This window comes from Phyllobates terribilis, unplaced genomic scaffold (genome assembly GCF_046119375.1).
Source record: "Phyllobates terribilis strain yellow unplaced genomic scaffold, ASM4611937v1 Scaffold_7__3_contigs__length_470593459, whole genome shotgun sequence".
In the NCBI taxonomy this organism is placed as follows: Eukaryota; Metazoa; Chordata; class Amphibia; order Anura; family Dendrobatidae; genus Phyllobates; species Phyllobates terribilis.
The window spans coordinates 307880713-307898230 of record NW_027362767.1 but is presented as its reverse complement, the minus strand read 5'-3'; the positions used below and the strand labels follow the sequence as shown (position 1 = coordinate 307898230).

Sequence of the window (17518 nt, the reverse complement as noted above, 5' to 3'; positions counted from 1 at the left end):
CCACAAAAATATTGTTTTAGCCCCAAATTTTTCATTTTCACAAAGGTAACAGGAGAAAATGGTGCCCAAAATATATTATGCAATTTCTCCAGAGTACACCAATATCCTATATGTGGTGGGAAACTACGGTTTGGTTGACGGCAGGGCTCAGAATGGAAGGAGTGTCAACTGAATTCTGCAGCACAATTTTGTCTGGAATAGATAGAAGATGCCATGTCACATTTGAAGAGTCCCTGACATGCCAAAACAGCAGAAACCCCCCCCCCATACATAACCCCATTTTACATACTACACCTCTCAATGAATTAATCTAGGGGTGCAGTGATCATATTGACAACACATGTGCCTCACAGAATTTTATACCATTGGGCAGTGAAGAAAGAATAATTACATTTTTACCACTAAAATGTTGTTTAGCCCCAAGTTTTAAATTTTTATAAGGGTTAATAGGAAAAAATGGACCTTAGTTTGTTGTGCAATTTCTCCTGTGTGTGCCAATACCCTACATGTAATCAGGAAATACTTTTCAGGCACAGTGGAAAGCTCAGAATGGAAAGAGCGCCATATTGAAGTGCAGATTTAGTTGTTATGGATTGTGGGTGCCATGTCTAATTGGCAGAGCCCCTGAGGTGCCAGAACAGAAAAAAAAAAAAAAAAAAACAGACCCCATTTTACAACTACCTCTCAATGAATTAATCTAAGGGCGAAGCAATCATATTGACACCACAGGTGTGTCACAGAATTTCATAGCATTGAGCAGTGAAAAAAAAAGTATTACATTTTTACCACAGAAATTTTGTTTTACCCCAGATTTTACATTTTCACACAGGCAACAGAATCATAGCTGGATGATCCGGAGGTCGTCATGATGACCTCGAGTTTCCATGGCCTTGATCGGGTCCTTGCGATGATGTCGCTCAGGCGCATATCGGAAGGGAGCCCCCTCCCTTTTCCAGCCTTCTAACTGTTATGATTGATCGCAGCATTTAAGGGGTTAGAATGCCTGAGGCTGTGCAGGCACCGCTCCTGGGAGTGACAGCAGAGTCTTATTTTTAACCTAAGAAGAGATCCCGGCGGCGATCACACCGGCACAGCTCCTGTGCCCCAAGCGATCGCCATGACGTACCAATATATCAAAGGTTGCGAACCCAATCAGGCCATGATGAATGGGTACGTCAACAGTTGGGAAGGGGTTAAAAGCATCTATTTTGTTTTATGTATAAATGTGCCACACCAGAAATTAAGTATAAATAGTAGCACCACATCAGGTCCAATTTATGGAAAAATGCCGGAGAGACAGCCCTTGGTCCTTTCTTTTTATGATCGTCATAGGTCCCACATATTAGACACCCATCCCCACACTGATCCTACAGTTATGGCGTATTCCAGAGACATGGCTTAACATTATAACATGGAAATACACAATGAAGTATTACTAAAATCTAAACACTAAGCTGATGCAATAAATGTATACCTCATCAAACTCTTCTGTCATTCTCCTTATTATTTCAGAGTTCTGCATGTGCCGAAACATTTCTCCAGAGACGACACCTAGGGATTTAAAAAAAAAAAAAAAGAATCAATATCTTCAACAATAATGGTTATTCGGACTCAGAATATTTTGAGGGAAAGAAGAATTTACTGAAACAGACATGTCACAAGCGGTGATAGGTCCTCTTTAATTTTGCCCAATTTATATACTAGTAGATCAGTTTGGCGGCAACATCCTCAACTCAAGGCTGTGTTGTGTGCACGTTTTTAACCCCCCAAAAAATAATAATAATAATCAGGTGTAAACAGACAGATGGCAAAACATTCACTGGCATAACGGAAAAGTTAAGTGTTCAAGAGGCACCGATAAAGAGGGGAAGTAACTTAGATCTGATCAGATACTGAAAATCCATAGCATAAGCACACACTTAAGTGGGTATTCTCAAGTTTGAACGTTATCGCCTATCCGATCACTAGGGGTCCGACCCCTTGGGTCCCAACAGATCATTAGAACTGGAGCCCTGTGTGAATCGAGTGGTGGTTCATGAGTACTGCCATTTCATTTATTCTTAGGACCACGAGAGATTGCTAAATGCTGCGCTTGGGTGGTCTTTGACAGTCCCATTAGAATGAATGTAGCAGCAATTGCGCATAATCGATCTCCGCTACGTTCACACTGGGCTCTTCAGAGCCCATTCTAGAAATTGGTGGGGGGAATAAGGGGTTGGACCCCACTCAGGGACTCTATGCTGCTTGCAGCACTAGAACAGCACAGAGCTTATGGGTAGTCAGAAGAGCAGCACTACACCCCCAGACCGAAAGTCTGACATTCAGGACCGTCAGCAGCTAATCGATTGTGATGCTGGCACAATGTTCTATGCAGGCGGAGTTAGTGCACTCTGCGCTTTTGTCCCATTCCAGGTAGCAGTCGCAGTGTTCCCTATGTGATGTAAATGCTCCAGCCTCTCCTACGTGATGTATATGCTCCAGCCTCTCCAGTGTCTCCTACATAGTGTATATGCTCCAGCCTCTCCAGTGTCTCCTACGTGATGTATATGCTCCAGCCTCTCCAGTGTCTCCTATGTAGTGTATATGCTCCAGCCTCTCCTACGTAGTGTATATGCTCCAGCCTCTCCAGTGTCTCCTATGTAGTGTATATGCTCCAGCCTCTCCAGTGTCTCCTATGTAGTGTATATGCTCCAGCCTCTCCAGTGTCTCCTATGTAGTGTATATGCTCCAGCCTCTCCAGTGTCTCCTATGTAGTGTATATGCTCCAGCCTCTCCAGTGTCTCCTATGTAGTGCATATGCTCCAGCCTCTCCAGTGTCTACCATGTAGTGCATATGCTCCAGCCCCAGTGTCTACCATGTAGTGTATATGCTCCAGCCCCAGTGTCTACCATGTAGTGTATATGCTCCAGCCCCTGTGTCTACCATGTAGTGTATATGCTCCAGCCCCTGTGTCTACCATGTAGTGTATATGCTCCAGCCCCTGTGTCTACCATGTAGTGTATATGCTCCAGCCCCTGTGTCTACCATGTAGTGTATATGCTCCAGCCCCAGTGTCTACCATGTAGTGTATATGCTCCAGTCTCAGGGTCAACCATGTAGTGTATATGCTTGAGCGCCAGTGTCTCCTATGTATAGGCTTTAGCATCTCCAGTGTCTCCTATGTGATGAATGTATACCAGCCCCAGTGTCTCCTATGTGATGTATATGTGCCAGCCCCAGCATCTCCAGTGTCTTCTATGTGATGCATATATCAGAAAAAAAGAGAATGTAAACAGACACATATAAACACTGTATTGATAAATTACCTTTACATCCTGAACACTGAATAAAAAAGTTTATAAGATCAAGAAGAGCTACATCTTTGTTGTGTTTATAGGCTTCAATCCAGTCATCTACAACAGACTAAAAATAGAGAATAAAAAGACAATAATTAAAAAAGGGAAAGCGTGAGTTTAAGGGGGGAGAAAAAAAAAAAAAAAAAAGAGGAAAAAAATAAGTGAGAGAAACTGATGTTTTAATACAGTAAAATTGTCTTATACTACTTAACCCCTTCAAGACATGCGCCGTACATGTACGGCGCATGCCATGTCCCCCCCGCCCCTCCCCCCCTCCTTTGGTGCGGGCTCCAGAGCTGAGCCCGCACTTTACCGGGCACATGTCAGCTGATTCTTACAGATGATATGCGCCCACAACAGCCGCGGGTGGAACCGCGATCCACCCACGGCTGTTAACTAGTTAAATGCCGCTGTCAAACTGACAGCGGGATTTAACTCGCGGAAGCGCGTTGTTGGCTCCGCCCATCGGCAACCCCGTCACGTGATCGCGGGTCACCGATGGGTTGGCATGACAACCCGGGGTCTGGATGAGACCGGTTTGGTTGTCATAGCCGATCTGCTATGAGCTCTTTTGTTACACATAGCAGGGCTGAAGTAACAGAGGCGATCGGACAATCGCAGCTTCAAGTCTCCTAAGGAGACTATTGACGCAAGTGAAAAGTAGAAAAAAAAATGTTTTTAAAAAAAATATTAAAAAAAAGTTTAACTCACCCCCCTTTCGCCCCATTCAAAATAAAACAATAAAAAAATCAAACATACACATATTTGGTATCGCCGCGTTCAAAATTGCCCGATCTATCAATATAGAAAAAAAATTAATCAGATCGGTAAATGGCGTAGCGATAAAAAATATCTAAACTCCAGAATTACGTGTTTTTTTTTGTCGCCAGAACACTGCAATAAAATGCAGTAACAGGCGATCAAAAGATCGTATCTGAACCAATATGGTATCAATAAAAATGTCAACTTGGCACGCAAAAAATAAGCCCTCACTCAGCCCTAGGTCCCATAAAATGGAGACGCTACAGGTCTCGGAAAACGGTGCCTTTTGTTTTAACCCTTTCGCAACCTTGGGTTTTGACGTTTTTGCATTTTCGTTTTTTGCTCCCCTTGTTCCCAGAGCCATAGCGTTTTTATTTTTTGGTCAATATGGCCATGTGAGGGCTTATTTTTTGCGGGACGAGTCGTACTTTTCAACGCCATTACTTGTTTTACCATATTGTGTACAGGAAACCGGTAAAAAAATTCCAAGTGGGGTGAAATTGCAAAAAAAGTGCAATACCACAGTTGTTTTTTATTTTTTATTTTTACCACGTTCACTGAATGCTAAAACTGACCTGCCATTCTTATTCTCCAGGTCATTACGAGTTTGTAGATACCAAAGAGGTATAGGCTCTTTTTTATTTAAGTGGTGAAAAAAAATTCTAAACTTTGTTAAATAAATAAAAAATATATATATATATATATCGGGCAATTCTGAACGCAGTGATACCAAATATGTCTATGTAGGGCTTTTTTTATTATTATTTTATTTTGAATGGGGCGAAAGGGGGGTGATTTAAAACTTTTATATTTTTTTAATTTTTTTTATATTTTTAAAAACTTTTTTTTTTCACTTTTTGCATGCTTCTATAGTCTCCATAGGAGACTAGAAGCAGCAACTGTCCGATCGCCTCTGCTACATACAGGGGATCAGCAGATCCCCTGTATGCAGCAGAAATGGTCCTGTGCTATGAGCGCCGACCAGCTCATGACGACCGCAGGCGTCTGCTGCAGACCCTGGGTTGTCATGCCCGCCCATTGGTGACCCGCAATCACGTGATGGGGGGGGTCGCCGATGGGCGGGGCTTAGGACACGCTTCCCGGAAGCGTGCGTTAAATGCCGCTGTCGGAGATTGACAGCGGCATTTAACATGTTAACAGCCGCGGGTGGATTGCGATCCACCCGCGGCTGTTGCAGGCACATGTCAGCTGTAAGAATCAGCTGACATGTGCTCGGATCAGTGCGGGCTCACCGCCGGAGCCCTCACTGAACTGGGGGATTACAGCCTGTGCGTACTAATACGTCACAGGCTGTAAAGGGGTTAAAAAAAAACTTTGGATTTTTTTTTTTCACCACTCAAATAAAAAAGAACTTATACATGTTTGGTGTCTATGAACTCGTAATGACCTGGAGAATAATAATGGCAGGTCAGTTTTAGCATTTAGTGAACATGGTTAAAAAAAAATTAAAATAAAATAAAAAAATCACTTTTTTTTGCAATTTCACCGCACTTGGATTTTTTCCCCGTTTTCCAGTACACTATAAAGTAAAAAAAATGGTGGCGTTCAAAAGTACAACTCGTCCCACAAAAAACAAGCCCTCACATGGCCATATTGACAGAAAAATAAAAAGGCTATGGCTCTGGGAAGAAAGGGAGCAAAAAATGAAAACGCAAAAACAGAAAAGGGCTACGGCGTGAAGGGGTTAAAGGCCACTTATGAAGGAATCAGATTATGGCAAAACAGGAATTGGAGCCGTGGTTTGCACAGTACACAGCCCTGCTGCAAACTAATACTGGTGTATTCTCTGAATTATCCCTGCAGGTTAACTGGCTGAACTGAATGACTTGTGCTTTTTTCTAGGCCTACAAGCTATATAACCTACTAGTAGTACTATGTAAGGTGCAACAAATAGACAAGTCACCTGCATTGCACTTTTTCCCATTTTAACAACTTCAAAAAGCATCATGTTTTCCACTCCATTTTGTTGATGGTGTCCATTCATCCAATTGGGACCCCCGCCTCTCAAGGGAGCACCTCTGTTTCTTTCTGCAGTCACTTTCTTTCCCTTCTGTTATGATAAAATGGAATTTTTGTCATTTACCACACTGTCGTCGTTCAGACATCAGATTAATCTGATTAAAGACATCCTAAAAGATCTAACACAGGCACATACAATATCAACATTTGTAAATATCTGTATGAAAAACTTTAGAGACTGTTACAGGATTTACAAAAACATTACTGCCCAAAAATAAAAAGGTCTCTCTGCTGAAGGCACTTCTTGCTTTATTGCTCTGCTGAGTTTTCTTTCTAAATCAATCACTTCTATTACGGACCTTAGCAGGTGGCTAGTCTTCAGCTGTCACCATATGTATGGGGCTATGATCTAGCCACAATTTCAGAGACCCCTCTCCCTTCTCCCAATGCCTCCTCTGTGGTTTCTGTTTGGCTGCTGTATGGATTGCACTATAAAAGCTAACTATTAGCAGTCTATTAGTATACAGCCAGAAAAAAACAATGTTAAACGTACGTCAAGAGACATTTGAACATAAACTTTAGGCCAGGGCTACTGACAATTAGAGTAGCACTACTAAATTTAAATAGGACCCTCCACCATTGTTAAAATGTTAAACTGACCACATGCCTGTGTGCAGCAAAGCTGCCCGTAGCCGAGCTGCGCTTGTGTGCGCGCAGCCGAGCTGCGTTTGTGTAGCAAAGCTGCGCGTAGCAGAGAAGCGTTCCTGTGCAAGTAACAGAGCTGCTCATGGCTGTGCAGCAGAGGTGCACGTGCTTGAGTAACAGAGCAGTGTGTGTGTGGCAGAGCGGATTGTGAATGTACTGTGCATGCAGCCTTGATAAGTATATGCGTGCTCTGCAAAGTGCATATAACGTGCATGCTGTAAATCTGTGTGTATAATACATGCTGCAGAGAAACACTAACAATAAATCTATTCCCTCCCTATTCCACCCTAGTGCATTTTAATTAGCTATATTGATCCTTCCACTTCTTTACATCACCAGAAAAGTTTTTAATTATTATTTTATGCTGTCTGAAACTAGGGTGCATTTTATAGAGAGATGTATCCTATAGTCCGAAAAATACAGTAATTTATTATACAGTGTCATAAATGATCATTCAGCAATTTTTAAATCTAAAAAAGGCATACCTTTCCTTTGCCTTGTTTTGGGATTTTTCCTTCAGAGTCATCAAAGTCGGTATCTGATGAGAAATGAGTGTCTGTATCCCTAAAATTTTAAAGAGAAAATTTGTATACAAGGAACTATATTCACATAGGAAAACAAGCCTGCCATCCTTACTTATCTCTGTATAGTGTAGATTATAACATTACTGCAGTCAAATACTTTCCCTAAACCTTTCCATGTTTGTCAAAGTGCAAATAAATCTTATGTTTCAGGATATCTGTATGATAAAGATAAATTATGATGTCTTTTCCATTGAAGGGAACCTGTCACCAGAAAAAAACGCTATTAACCTGCAGATATGGGGTTAATAGCGTTACGAACCTGACCATCGCCTGTACTTAGCTTAGCGCTGCGGGGAGAAAATTTACTTTATTCCCCCCTGCAGCATTCAGTTTCAGTCACGGGGGTGACTGACCGGCGCGAGTATACAGAGCAGCGGCTGTTACTGTGCCCCCCGCATTAACTGGCAGCTGAGCCCCAATGCAGAACCAGTATCAGTTAGGGGCGCTGTTACAGCCGCCGCTCTCTATACACACAACGGTGACTGAACCCGGAACACTGGCGGGGGAAATAAAGTTCATTTTCTCCCCAAAGCGTTTGGCTAAGTGCAGGCGCCGAGCATTTAAGCAACGCTACTTACTCCATATCTGCAGGTTAATAGCATTTTTTTCTGGTGACAGGTTTCCTTTACCAAATTAAAATGTATTTAGCAACTTCGAAAATTAAAATTCATAGTAAATGTGTCTTCCCAACACGGCAATTTTACATGAGATCAAAACGGACAGGTAAAGGTTCTTTTAGCTTGGAAACATTTATCAACATAAAATTAATCAGTTCACAAAGTGTCAGGAGGTAGGGTAACATACCTTGGTCCTGCATTGCAGGACAGTGGACCCATATCATGGAGAGAAGGATCCAGGGGTCTGTGTAAAAAAAAAAAAAAAAAAAAAAAAAGATAGAAAGTTGAAAATGTACAATATGCAAATTGCCTCTTCAGAGAAAAAGAGGACTTGTACTCAATAGCGCCACCTATTGGAAGTAGCAATCCTACAAGTCATAATCAACCCTTTAACGAGTCGTGCAATATGACTTAGGATAAAAGCCAAATCAGAATCTCAATTTGCAGACACGGTATAAATCCACAAGCTGCAGACTTTTTCCATTGAGGATTTTGTAGCAAGCCTGCATAGAATTCATACCAGAGTTTGGTGCAGAGTCTTTACCTATGTAAAATCCTCAGCAAGTGTTCAATTCTGCATATCCCCCTCCCATTTCTAAGACACCATACACAGGTGTTGTACTACAAAAAATCTGCAAATTTTCAGAGCTAAAAATCAGCAGCAATTTTCAGTGCATTCACATTTTAACGTCTTAGGCTGCGTGCCCACTATGCATTTTTCAAGCGTTTTTGCTGCGGAATTTCCGCAGTGAAAACGCTTAAAAAATGCTTGGTTATAAGTGCCCCATGGTCCCCAATGATAATCCGCATGTGCTGTGCACATGCTGCGGAAATTTCCGCTGCGGATTATCATTGGGGAAAAATACGCAGCATGTCCATTAATTTTGCGGACACGCAGTGTAATTGCCGCAATTGACTCGCACTGGACCGCGTGACAACCGCATCACTGCGTCTGTACATGCGGATATCACACGGTTCAATGTGAAGATGGTACCCGGGTTTGTAGAAGAGGAGACTCTCCTCCAGACCTGGGTACAATAGAACCTGTTAAAAAAAGAATTTAAAATAAAAAATAAAGATTATACTTACCTTCTGATGTCCTGCCGGTGTTTTCTCCCCTCCGTCTGGTCTGCTGTATGGGTCTCGGTGTTGTGAAGGACCTGCCATGACGTCATGGAGTCATGTGACCTGTCACATGACTCAATGACATCACCGCAGGTCCTTCACACCACCACGAGCCGCCCAAGACACCGGATGCAGCGGAGAAAACACTGGGAGGACATCAGAAGGTAAGAATAATCTTCTTTTTTTTTTAACCATTCTTATTCTTTTTTTTTAAACTAACTTGGTCACACTACTATAAATCCATGCCGGTTGCAAGGATTTATATATTGTGAACAAGTTGTCAAGCACTTTTCCAAGTGATGCTAAAATCGCTTGGAAAAGCGCTTGATAACCCGCATGCGGAAATGCATGTGAAGAACGCTTGACAAACGCTTCTACCTGGCGGGAAAAATGCATGTAAAATCCGCATGCGTTTTTCCTGCCAAGGAGAAGCGGAAAAAATATGCAGCATTTCTGCATCGTGGGCAAATAGCCTACAAGTTAATTTATGCATGGAAAATTTCATTTACTTAGCTGGTTTCTGCTCACAAAACTACATTGTGTGCTCTCATCCTAAATGTTACCATAATTTAACAACATTTAAATAATAAATAGTTTTGAGACCATAATATTTCATGACTTATCTTTATATTACATGTCAAAAATGGAACCTTCATCAATTCTAAGAGCGACAGGAAACTGGAACAGTTGGAAACAGGAAAGTAAGCAAAACAAGATCCCACCTTAACCTCTTTCTGACGTGTGACCTAATAGTACATCATGGTGACCTAGGCCGATAGGACCAATGACATACTATTAGGTCATATGGCGATCGTGGCTGCACACAAGCGGTACGGGGCGATCGCCACCAGGTGTCAGCTGATTGTCACAGCTGACACCTGGTACTATGTGCAGGGAGTGGTCCTGCACCGCTCCCTGCACATTAACCACCTCAATGCTGTGATCGAAGTCAATCGCAGCATTGCGGGGGCAAGGGAGGTGATCGCTGATACTCACCTCTCCTGCCAGCGTCTGAGGCGGTGTGCCGCGGCTACCGGATGTTGCCATGACGACCCAATGTAGTCATGACAACATCCGGGTCACCAGACAGCAGGAAGATACTTTGGTCATGCGCAGTGCATGACCAAAGTATCTTCTCCCTCTGCAGCAGTGACAGCCTGTATAGCACAGGAAGCTTCTGCTGCTCTCTATGCTATACAGGCAATCTGAAAATAAAAATGTGAAAGTCCCATAGTGGGACAAGGTGTAAAAGTAAAAAAAAAGAATCATGATGTGGGGGGAAAAAAAAAAAATTGTAAAAATATTTAGAAAAATAAAAAAAAAATAAAAAATATAAATATATTGTACCCATAAATAAATACTGTGGGGAAAAAAAAACACAATAAAAGTATCCATATACAAAACTGTCCCACTAGTTAACCCCTTTAGTGAACACCGTTGAAAGAAAGAAAAAAAAAAAACAAACATGCTTTATCATCATACCGCCAAACAAAAAATGCAATAAAACATGATCAAAAAGACTAATGCAAATAAAAATGGCACCGCTGAAAACGTAATCTTATCCCGCAAAAAAAGCCGCCATACAGCTCCATCATCTGAAAAATAAAAAAAGTTATAGCTCTCAGAATAAAGTGATACAAAAAAAATATTTTTTCTAGAAAATTGTTTTTATTGTGTAAAAGAGCCAAAACATAAAAAAAATATAAATGTAGTACCGCTGTAATCATACTGACCCGAAGTATAACGCTGCCTTATCAATTTTACCTCACGCGAAAAAAAAAAAAAGATTCCGGAATTGTTTTATTCTCACTCCCAAAAATCGTAATAGAAAGCGATCAAAAAATGTCATGTGCCCAAAAATGGTACCAATAAAAGCGTCAACTTGTCCCGCAAAAAACAAGCAGTCACATGACTGTTGGCCGAAATATGGAAAAATTATAGCTCTCAAAATATGGCGATGCAAAAACTAGTCTTTGCAACAATAAAAAAGGGCCTTTTAGTGTGTGACAGCTGTCAATAATAAAAACCCGATATGAATCTTGTATTGCTGTAATCGCACCGACCCGAAGAATAAAGACGTCTAATCACTTATACAGCACGAGGAACGGCGTAAAAAATAAACTCTAGGGTTAGGGTTGTGCTAGGGTTAGGGTTGGGATTTTTTCGAAAGTAAAGAAAAAAAAATGACAATATAGCGACTAGTGTTGATCCCAAGTGCTCGCTACTTGATATTGCCTAGGGTGCTCGGGTATGCACAGAGTATGGCGGGTGCTCGAGTGACATGCTCGAGTCTCCTCCCCAAATGTTTTGCAGCTGTTATACAGCCAAAAAAACCTTGCGGGGATTGCCTGCCATGCACGAGCGATCCCCACAAGTTTTTTTGGGTGTAATAACCGTAAAACATGCGGGCGGGGACTCGAGCATGTCACTTGAGCACCCGCGATACATGGTGCATACCCGAGCACCCGATGCAAACTCAAGTAGTGAGCACTTGCACTCAAGACTAATGACAACTTATTCAATATGATGACCTATTGTTATAAAATTCTGTGTCGTACCTCTGGGTTCATGATGTTCACTATACCCCTTGATAAAATCCTTGAGGAAAATCCTTAAGTTTCCAAAATGGGGTCACTTGTGGGGGTTTTCCACTGTTTAGGCGCATCAGGGGCTCTCCAAAAGCAACATGGCGTCCGCTAATTATTCAAGCAAATTTTACATTCAAAAAGTCAAATGGCGCTCCTTCCCTTCCGAACAATGCAGTGCGCCCAAACAGTGGTTTCCCCCCACATATGGGGTATCGGCATGCTCAGGAGGAATTGCACAACAAATTGAATGGTGCAATTTCTCCTATTTTATTTTTACGGCTCAATGTTTGAAACTTCTGTGAAGCACCTGGGGGTTCAAGGTGCTCACCACACATCTAGATAAGTTCCCTGAGCGGTCTAGTTTCCAAAATGGTGTCACTAGTGGAGGGTTTCCACTGTTTAGGCACATCAGGGGCTCTCCAAAAGCAAAATGGTGTCCGCTAATTATTCAAGAAAATTTTACATTCAAAAAGTCAAATGGCGCTCCTTCCCTTTCGAGCCCTACCGTGCGCCCAAACAGTGGTTTGCCCCCACATATGGGGTATTGGCTTGCTCAAGAGAAATTGCACAACAAATTTTGGGGTCCATTTTTTCCTGTTACCCTTGCAAAAATAAAAAAAATGGGGTCTAAATTAACATTTTGGTGAAAAAAGTTTAAATGTTCATTTTTTTTCTTCCACATTCCAAAAAATCCTGTGAAGCACCTGAAGGGTTAATAAACTTCTTGAATGTGGTTTTGAGCACCTAGAGGGGTGCAGTTTTTAGAATGATGTCACTTTTGGGTATTTTCTGTCATAAAGGCCTCTCAAGGTCACTTCAAATGTGATGTGGTCCCTAAAAAAATGGTTTTGTAAATTTTGTTGGAAAATGTAGAAATCGCTGGTCAACTTTTCACCCTTATAGCTCCCTATCAAAAAAAAAAAATTGGTTCCAAAATTGTGCTGATGTAAAGTAGACATGTGGGCAATGTTATTTATTAATTATTTTGTGTGACATATCTCTCCGATTTAAGGGCATAAAAATTAAAATTTTGAAAATTGCTGAATTTTCAAAATTTTCGCCAAATTTCTGTTTTTTTGTTTTTTTTTTTCACAAATAAACGCAAGTGATATCGAAGAAATTTTACCACAACCATGAAGTACAATATGTCACGAAAAAACAGTCTCAGAATCAAGGGGATCTGTTGAAGCGTTACAGAGTTATTACCTCATAAAGTGACAGTGGTCAGAATTGGACAAATTGGCCCGGTCATTAACGTGCAAACCACCCTTGGGGGTAAAGTGGTTAAAGGGGTTGACCAGGAAGACAAACTTTGCCCAGCAGAAGAAATATGTAAAGAATATAGCAACTTAAGAATACTCCACTACTGTCACCCTCCTGGATCCAATGCAGGCCGTTCCATGGTCTGCACAGAGAGAGGAAGAAGTCATGTCCACTAGCCGCCAGACAGCTGTAGCCTGTGACTGGTTGCAGTGCGCCATTGGATGTTTTATGATGGTATGCTGCTCAGAGTCACCTGACCTCTGCAGCTAATCACAGCCTGCAATAGTCTGGCGGATGTTTGCTTCCTCGCTCTGTGACAACCCTGGAGCTGTTGGATCCAGCTGGGTACTGACAGGAAAGCATGACTGAACTTGTTATTGTTCACACAATGTCAAAGTTTAATTTGGCCCAGACAATCCCTTTAAGAAATGAGAATATAGCAATAGGATATACCATAAGTTCATGAAAAATGGAGGTCCATCCTCTGGGTACTACAATGATCCCTAAAAAGAAAGGGGTAATACCCTTTAGCCATTTCTCTGCACAGTGTGTGTCCCAGCCATTCAAAGTGCAGGGCAACGCAAGTCACAAGGTCAAACATCACAATGCGTAACTTCTACATCACAGAGCAATACAAGTGAATGGGGTCATATTATGAACCCTAGGGTACCGTGACAAGCAAGTCACAAAAGATCCAACCTGGTCAGATTCTTTTTGCCATTTGCTTGTCACTGCTGCGGTACCCTAGGAGTCGCAATACGGCCCCATCAACTTGCTGCGGTTAAAGTTGTCGTGACTATCCATCCTAAATGAGAAAAAGAGAAACCGGATTTGGTGGTTACTTACTGGAGGAGATTGAAGTCAGCTTGGATTTCTGGAGCTGCTATCATTTCTTTATCATCTTCTGAAAAACAAATGCTTCGGAAATATCTGGTTCATACACCGCCCAGCTGTGAAGAGCAATTACCGTTCACCTATAAAAGAGTAAAAAATACAATATATTAGCAATAATCTAGACTATACGGAGAACTCCAACTAAAGAGATGCGAGTAAGCCTTAAATAGTATATTGGAGGTGCAGTATCAAAACTGTTGTAGAATGCAGGTGCTCATCACAAATGCCTCTATGAGCAGTCCAACCAGAAGAAAAAATTATATACTTCAGATCACAAGTCAGCGCTTTATATAATGTGAGATTGTGAATGTTAGTGCAGCTTCCGGAGAACTTGCAGCAGCATATCTGGGCTGCCTCTAGAACCTCCACCTAACAAACTAAAGATTATACACTTTCCAAGCTTCACTTCTACTTCTGAGTTATGTTTATTAAAAAAAAAAAATTACCTTGGAAGAATTTATATAGCTAAAGAATTTCAAGGGGCTGGCAGTATGAACGATTTTAATACCAAAAATCCTGAAAGGATGTGAATATCTGTTTTAAAGTATTTTATAGTTGCATGAAAAAAAAAATACAGTTTTCATAATTTAAGACTTCCATTTATCCCACTTGGTGCAACTGCTGGAAGAGGGTGGGCACTGGACAGGACCAGGGTTCGAACAGGCAGAGGACACTATATAGGTGGTGATCGGGTACCAGAGGGAGCTATTGACTGTGACATCCAGAGGCAGAGCCTAATAGGAGGCCTGTCAGCCTCTTATACCTGACAAGCATTATACACCCCACTGCAGAAGTAGTAGAGGTAAAAAAATAAAAATAAAAAGTGCTGCTTTTTATTTTTAATTAACCCTTCCCCCAAAAAAACATGAAAGTATGGTAGTTTTTCCTTTTAAAATAGAAAAGCAATTTTTTTTTTTGTTTTATCACTCTAAGAAAAAGATGTATTTTTAGTTGTGCAAAAGTAGGGAAACAAGTAAAAAAATAAAACGACAAAACATAAGATTGACACCGTCATAATCAGTCAAAATCATTATATTAAAAATATATACATACAGACACACATATATACACACACACACATTCTTTGTGCCAAAACGAGACCCCATTTCTTCTACAAGGTTACCAGCTAGGCAGCAGGTACCTTAGTAGACATTTCCATGACCGCCTCCTACACCAGCACTATGAACATTTCTGAAGTCTACACACCAGAAGGGTTTGTAGGTGTAATGGGAACAGCCACAAAACACATCACATCAGCTTTATGGAAGCCCCTGCTAAGTCCAAAGTGTCGACTCCATCAGAAGTAGCTACATACAAAAAGCCAATTACGTACACTGTAATGTGAATTAATAATGAAAGGAAACCACTTTCACAAGAAGCGATGTGATCTGAACTTTGCAACACTATATTGTACACAAAGCCTGTGAATGGTGCATGTCAAATCAGGACAAATGGAAAAAATAAAAGCACAGATACATCCATCCACAGTTTTGAATAAAGTCACATTCTACAAACTTTCCCTAAACTTAAAATATTACAATAAATAAATTAGTAATAGGTTTGGTTTCTTGGTCAACTGAAAACCATGACATGAAGCCACAGAATATTGCCAGAATGTGCGCATCCATACATAACCGGCCAGTAATAAGGCTATATATCTGAGCTGCTCCCGGTTATAAAGATGAAAACAAAATGTTACATCATTTATAAATGATGTAAAACATTTCTGTCATCAGGAATGGGAAACAAATGTGTTCTCTCAGCTTTCAGATTTTGTCCTATGTAAATATCACAAGGTGGAGCTCTAGTCCAAGGAAACCTAAGCTGAAGACAGGTCATTCAGAGGTTGACCCAGTTATTCCTCCAGCGCATTCTTTTCTGGGCAGTTCTCACTATTCAATGCACCCAGCTTATAATTAAACATTGTTAAAAACTAGGAAACAAGAAAAACTCAGCCAATATAAATCAGGACAAAAACACACAACTGGGTCCTCAATTTAAAAAAAAAAAAAAAAAAAAAAAAAAAAAAAAGTAATTTCGGACCTATTTAATACTGACAGGACCTCTACTTTACAGATTAAATTGCAGTGTCTGTACTGATGCTGTAGGAGTAATTTTACAAATGAGAAGCATCCCATAGCAATACAGCATTTCCTTCCTTCATTTTGATATATGTATATTATGTATGAGGATATGTGTGTATGCCATGCTAATTTAGAAGTGTTTAGCTATGTTCACACATGTGGTTTTTTTACATCACAAATCTGCAGCAAAATTTTATTGCGTATTTGTATTGCAGTTTCTGTGCGTTTTTTCCCCACTGTCCTTCTGCCTCTATTTATATTTATAACTCCATTCTATTTTGCCATCAAAAACACTGATGCAAATTTTGGTGCGTTTTTTCAGCGCTTTTTTTTTTTTCCCACCACCAATTACATCCTATGGGTGAAAAAACGCTGAAAGAAGTGACATGCTCTATTTTCCAAAAACTCAACAAAGACACAAAATACGCAACAACAAAAAAAACAAGATGTGGGAACAGAGAAATCTGGTTTCTCATAGACTTTGCTGGTACTGCAAAACGAAGCTGCAAATTTGCATAAAAATCTGCAGCAAAAAAACGTTGAAAAACCCAACATGTGTGAACATAGCCAAAGGCTGCACATTGCATTTTTGCTGCCTTTATTCCGTGCAGATTTGTCACAAAACCTGAAGGTTTTCCTGATGCCAGCAAAGTGAATGACCGTTCTGAAGTCTCATGCACACGTCGTTTATTTGTGACCTGCAGATTGGGTGCAGATTTAAAGCTGCAGCATGTCAATTTTTTCAGGGTTTTTGCTGCAGATTTCACCCATACTAATGAGTGGGGAAAAATCTGCACAAAAAACACGTTTTTGTCGCTGTATTTTTCCTGCCAAGAGATGTGGAAATGTTGCAGAAATTTCTGCACAAAATACTTAACGTATACCCTTAGGCTATGTTAACACATGGTTTTTTTTCAGGGGGTTTTTAGGAAGTTTTCTATGCAAATTTTCAGCTGTGTTTTAAGTTTTGCACCAAAGTCTATGAGATTCCAGAATTCGTAGTTCACACATCATGATTTTTTTTTTTGTTCAGGATTTTGTGGGTTTTTTTGGAAAATAGAGCATGTCACTTCTTTCAAAAATTTTTCACCCATAGGAAGTAATGTGTGATGAAAAAATGCTGAAAAAAAACACCAAAAATGCAGGTAGCGTTTTTTCAGCATTTTTGATGCCAAAATAGAATGAGGTTTTTTTTCACTGAACTTTATGTACATGCATAAAAAGAGACAGAAGGACAGTGAAAAAAAACGAACCAAAAAAAATCACCAAAACTGCAAGAAAAATCCTGAACAAACTGCCCTTGAAAGATTAGATTTTGCTGCAGAAAATTGACGCCAAAAAAAAACATGATATGTGAACATAGCCTCAGTAACACACTACAGGAATCCACACCAGCTCTGCAGTGGTAGAAACATCACCAAACACGGATTTCCACTAAAGATTTACCACCAATTTAACCATCACAATGCAATAGATTGTCACAAACAGCGCTGTTCAATGGATGGTGCGTGTGGATGACACTCTTCAAATCTCATCCACAAGGCTGGTACTGCAATACAGAGCGAATTTTTCAGACATAT

At 40.6% G+C, this 17518-nt stretch overlaps 1 protein-coding gene across 1 annotated transcript in view; it reads right to left on the bottom strand.

Moving 5' to 3' along the window:
- The window catches only part of STAG2 (STAG2 cohesin complex component), a 104479-nt gene that overhangs the window by 37061 nt on the left and 49900 nt on the right, over nt 1-17518 (bottom strand). The window contains exons 2-7 of the mRNA XM_073641087.1: nt 13807-13934; nt 8172-8228; nt 7269-7347; nt 6023-6169; nt 3307-3403; nt 1475-1551 (exon numbers count right to left, since the gene is read on the bottom strand). Coding sequence (XP_073497188.1) covers nt 1475-1551; nt 3307-3403; nt 6023-6169; nt 7269-7347; nt 8172-8228; nt 13807-13850 — 501 coding nt within the window. The 5' untranslated portion in view covers nt 13851-13934. The remainder of the gene's footprint in view (nt 1-1474; nt 1552-3306; nt 3404-6022; nt 6170-7268; nt 7348-8171; nt 8229-13806; nt 13935-17518) is intronic.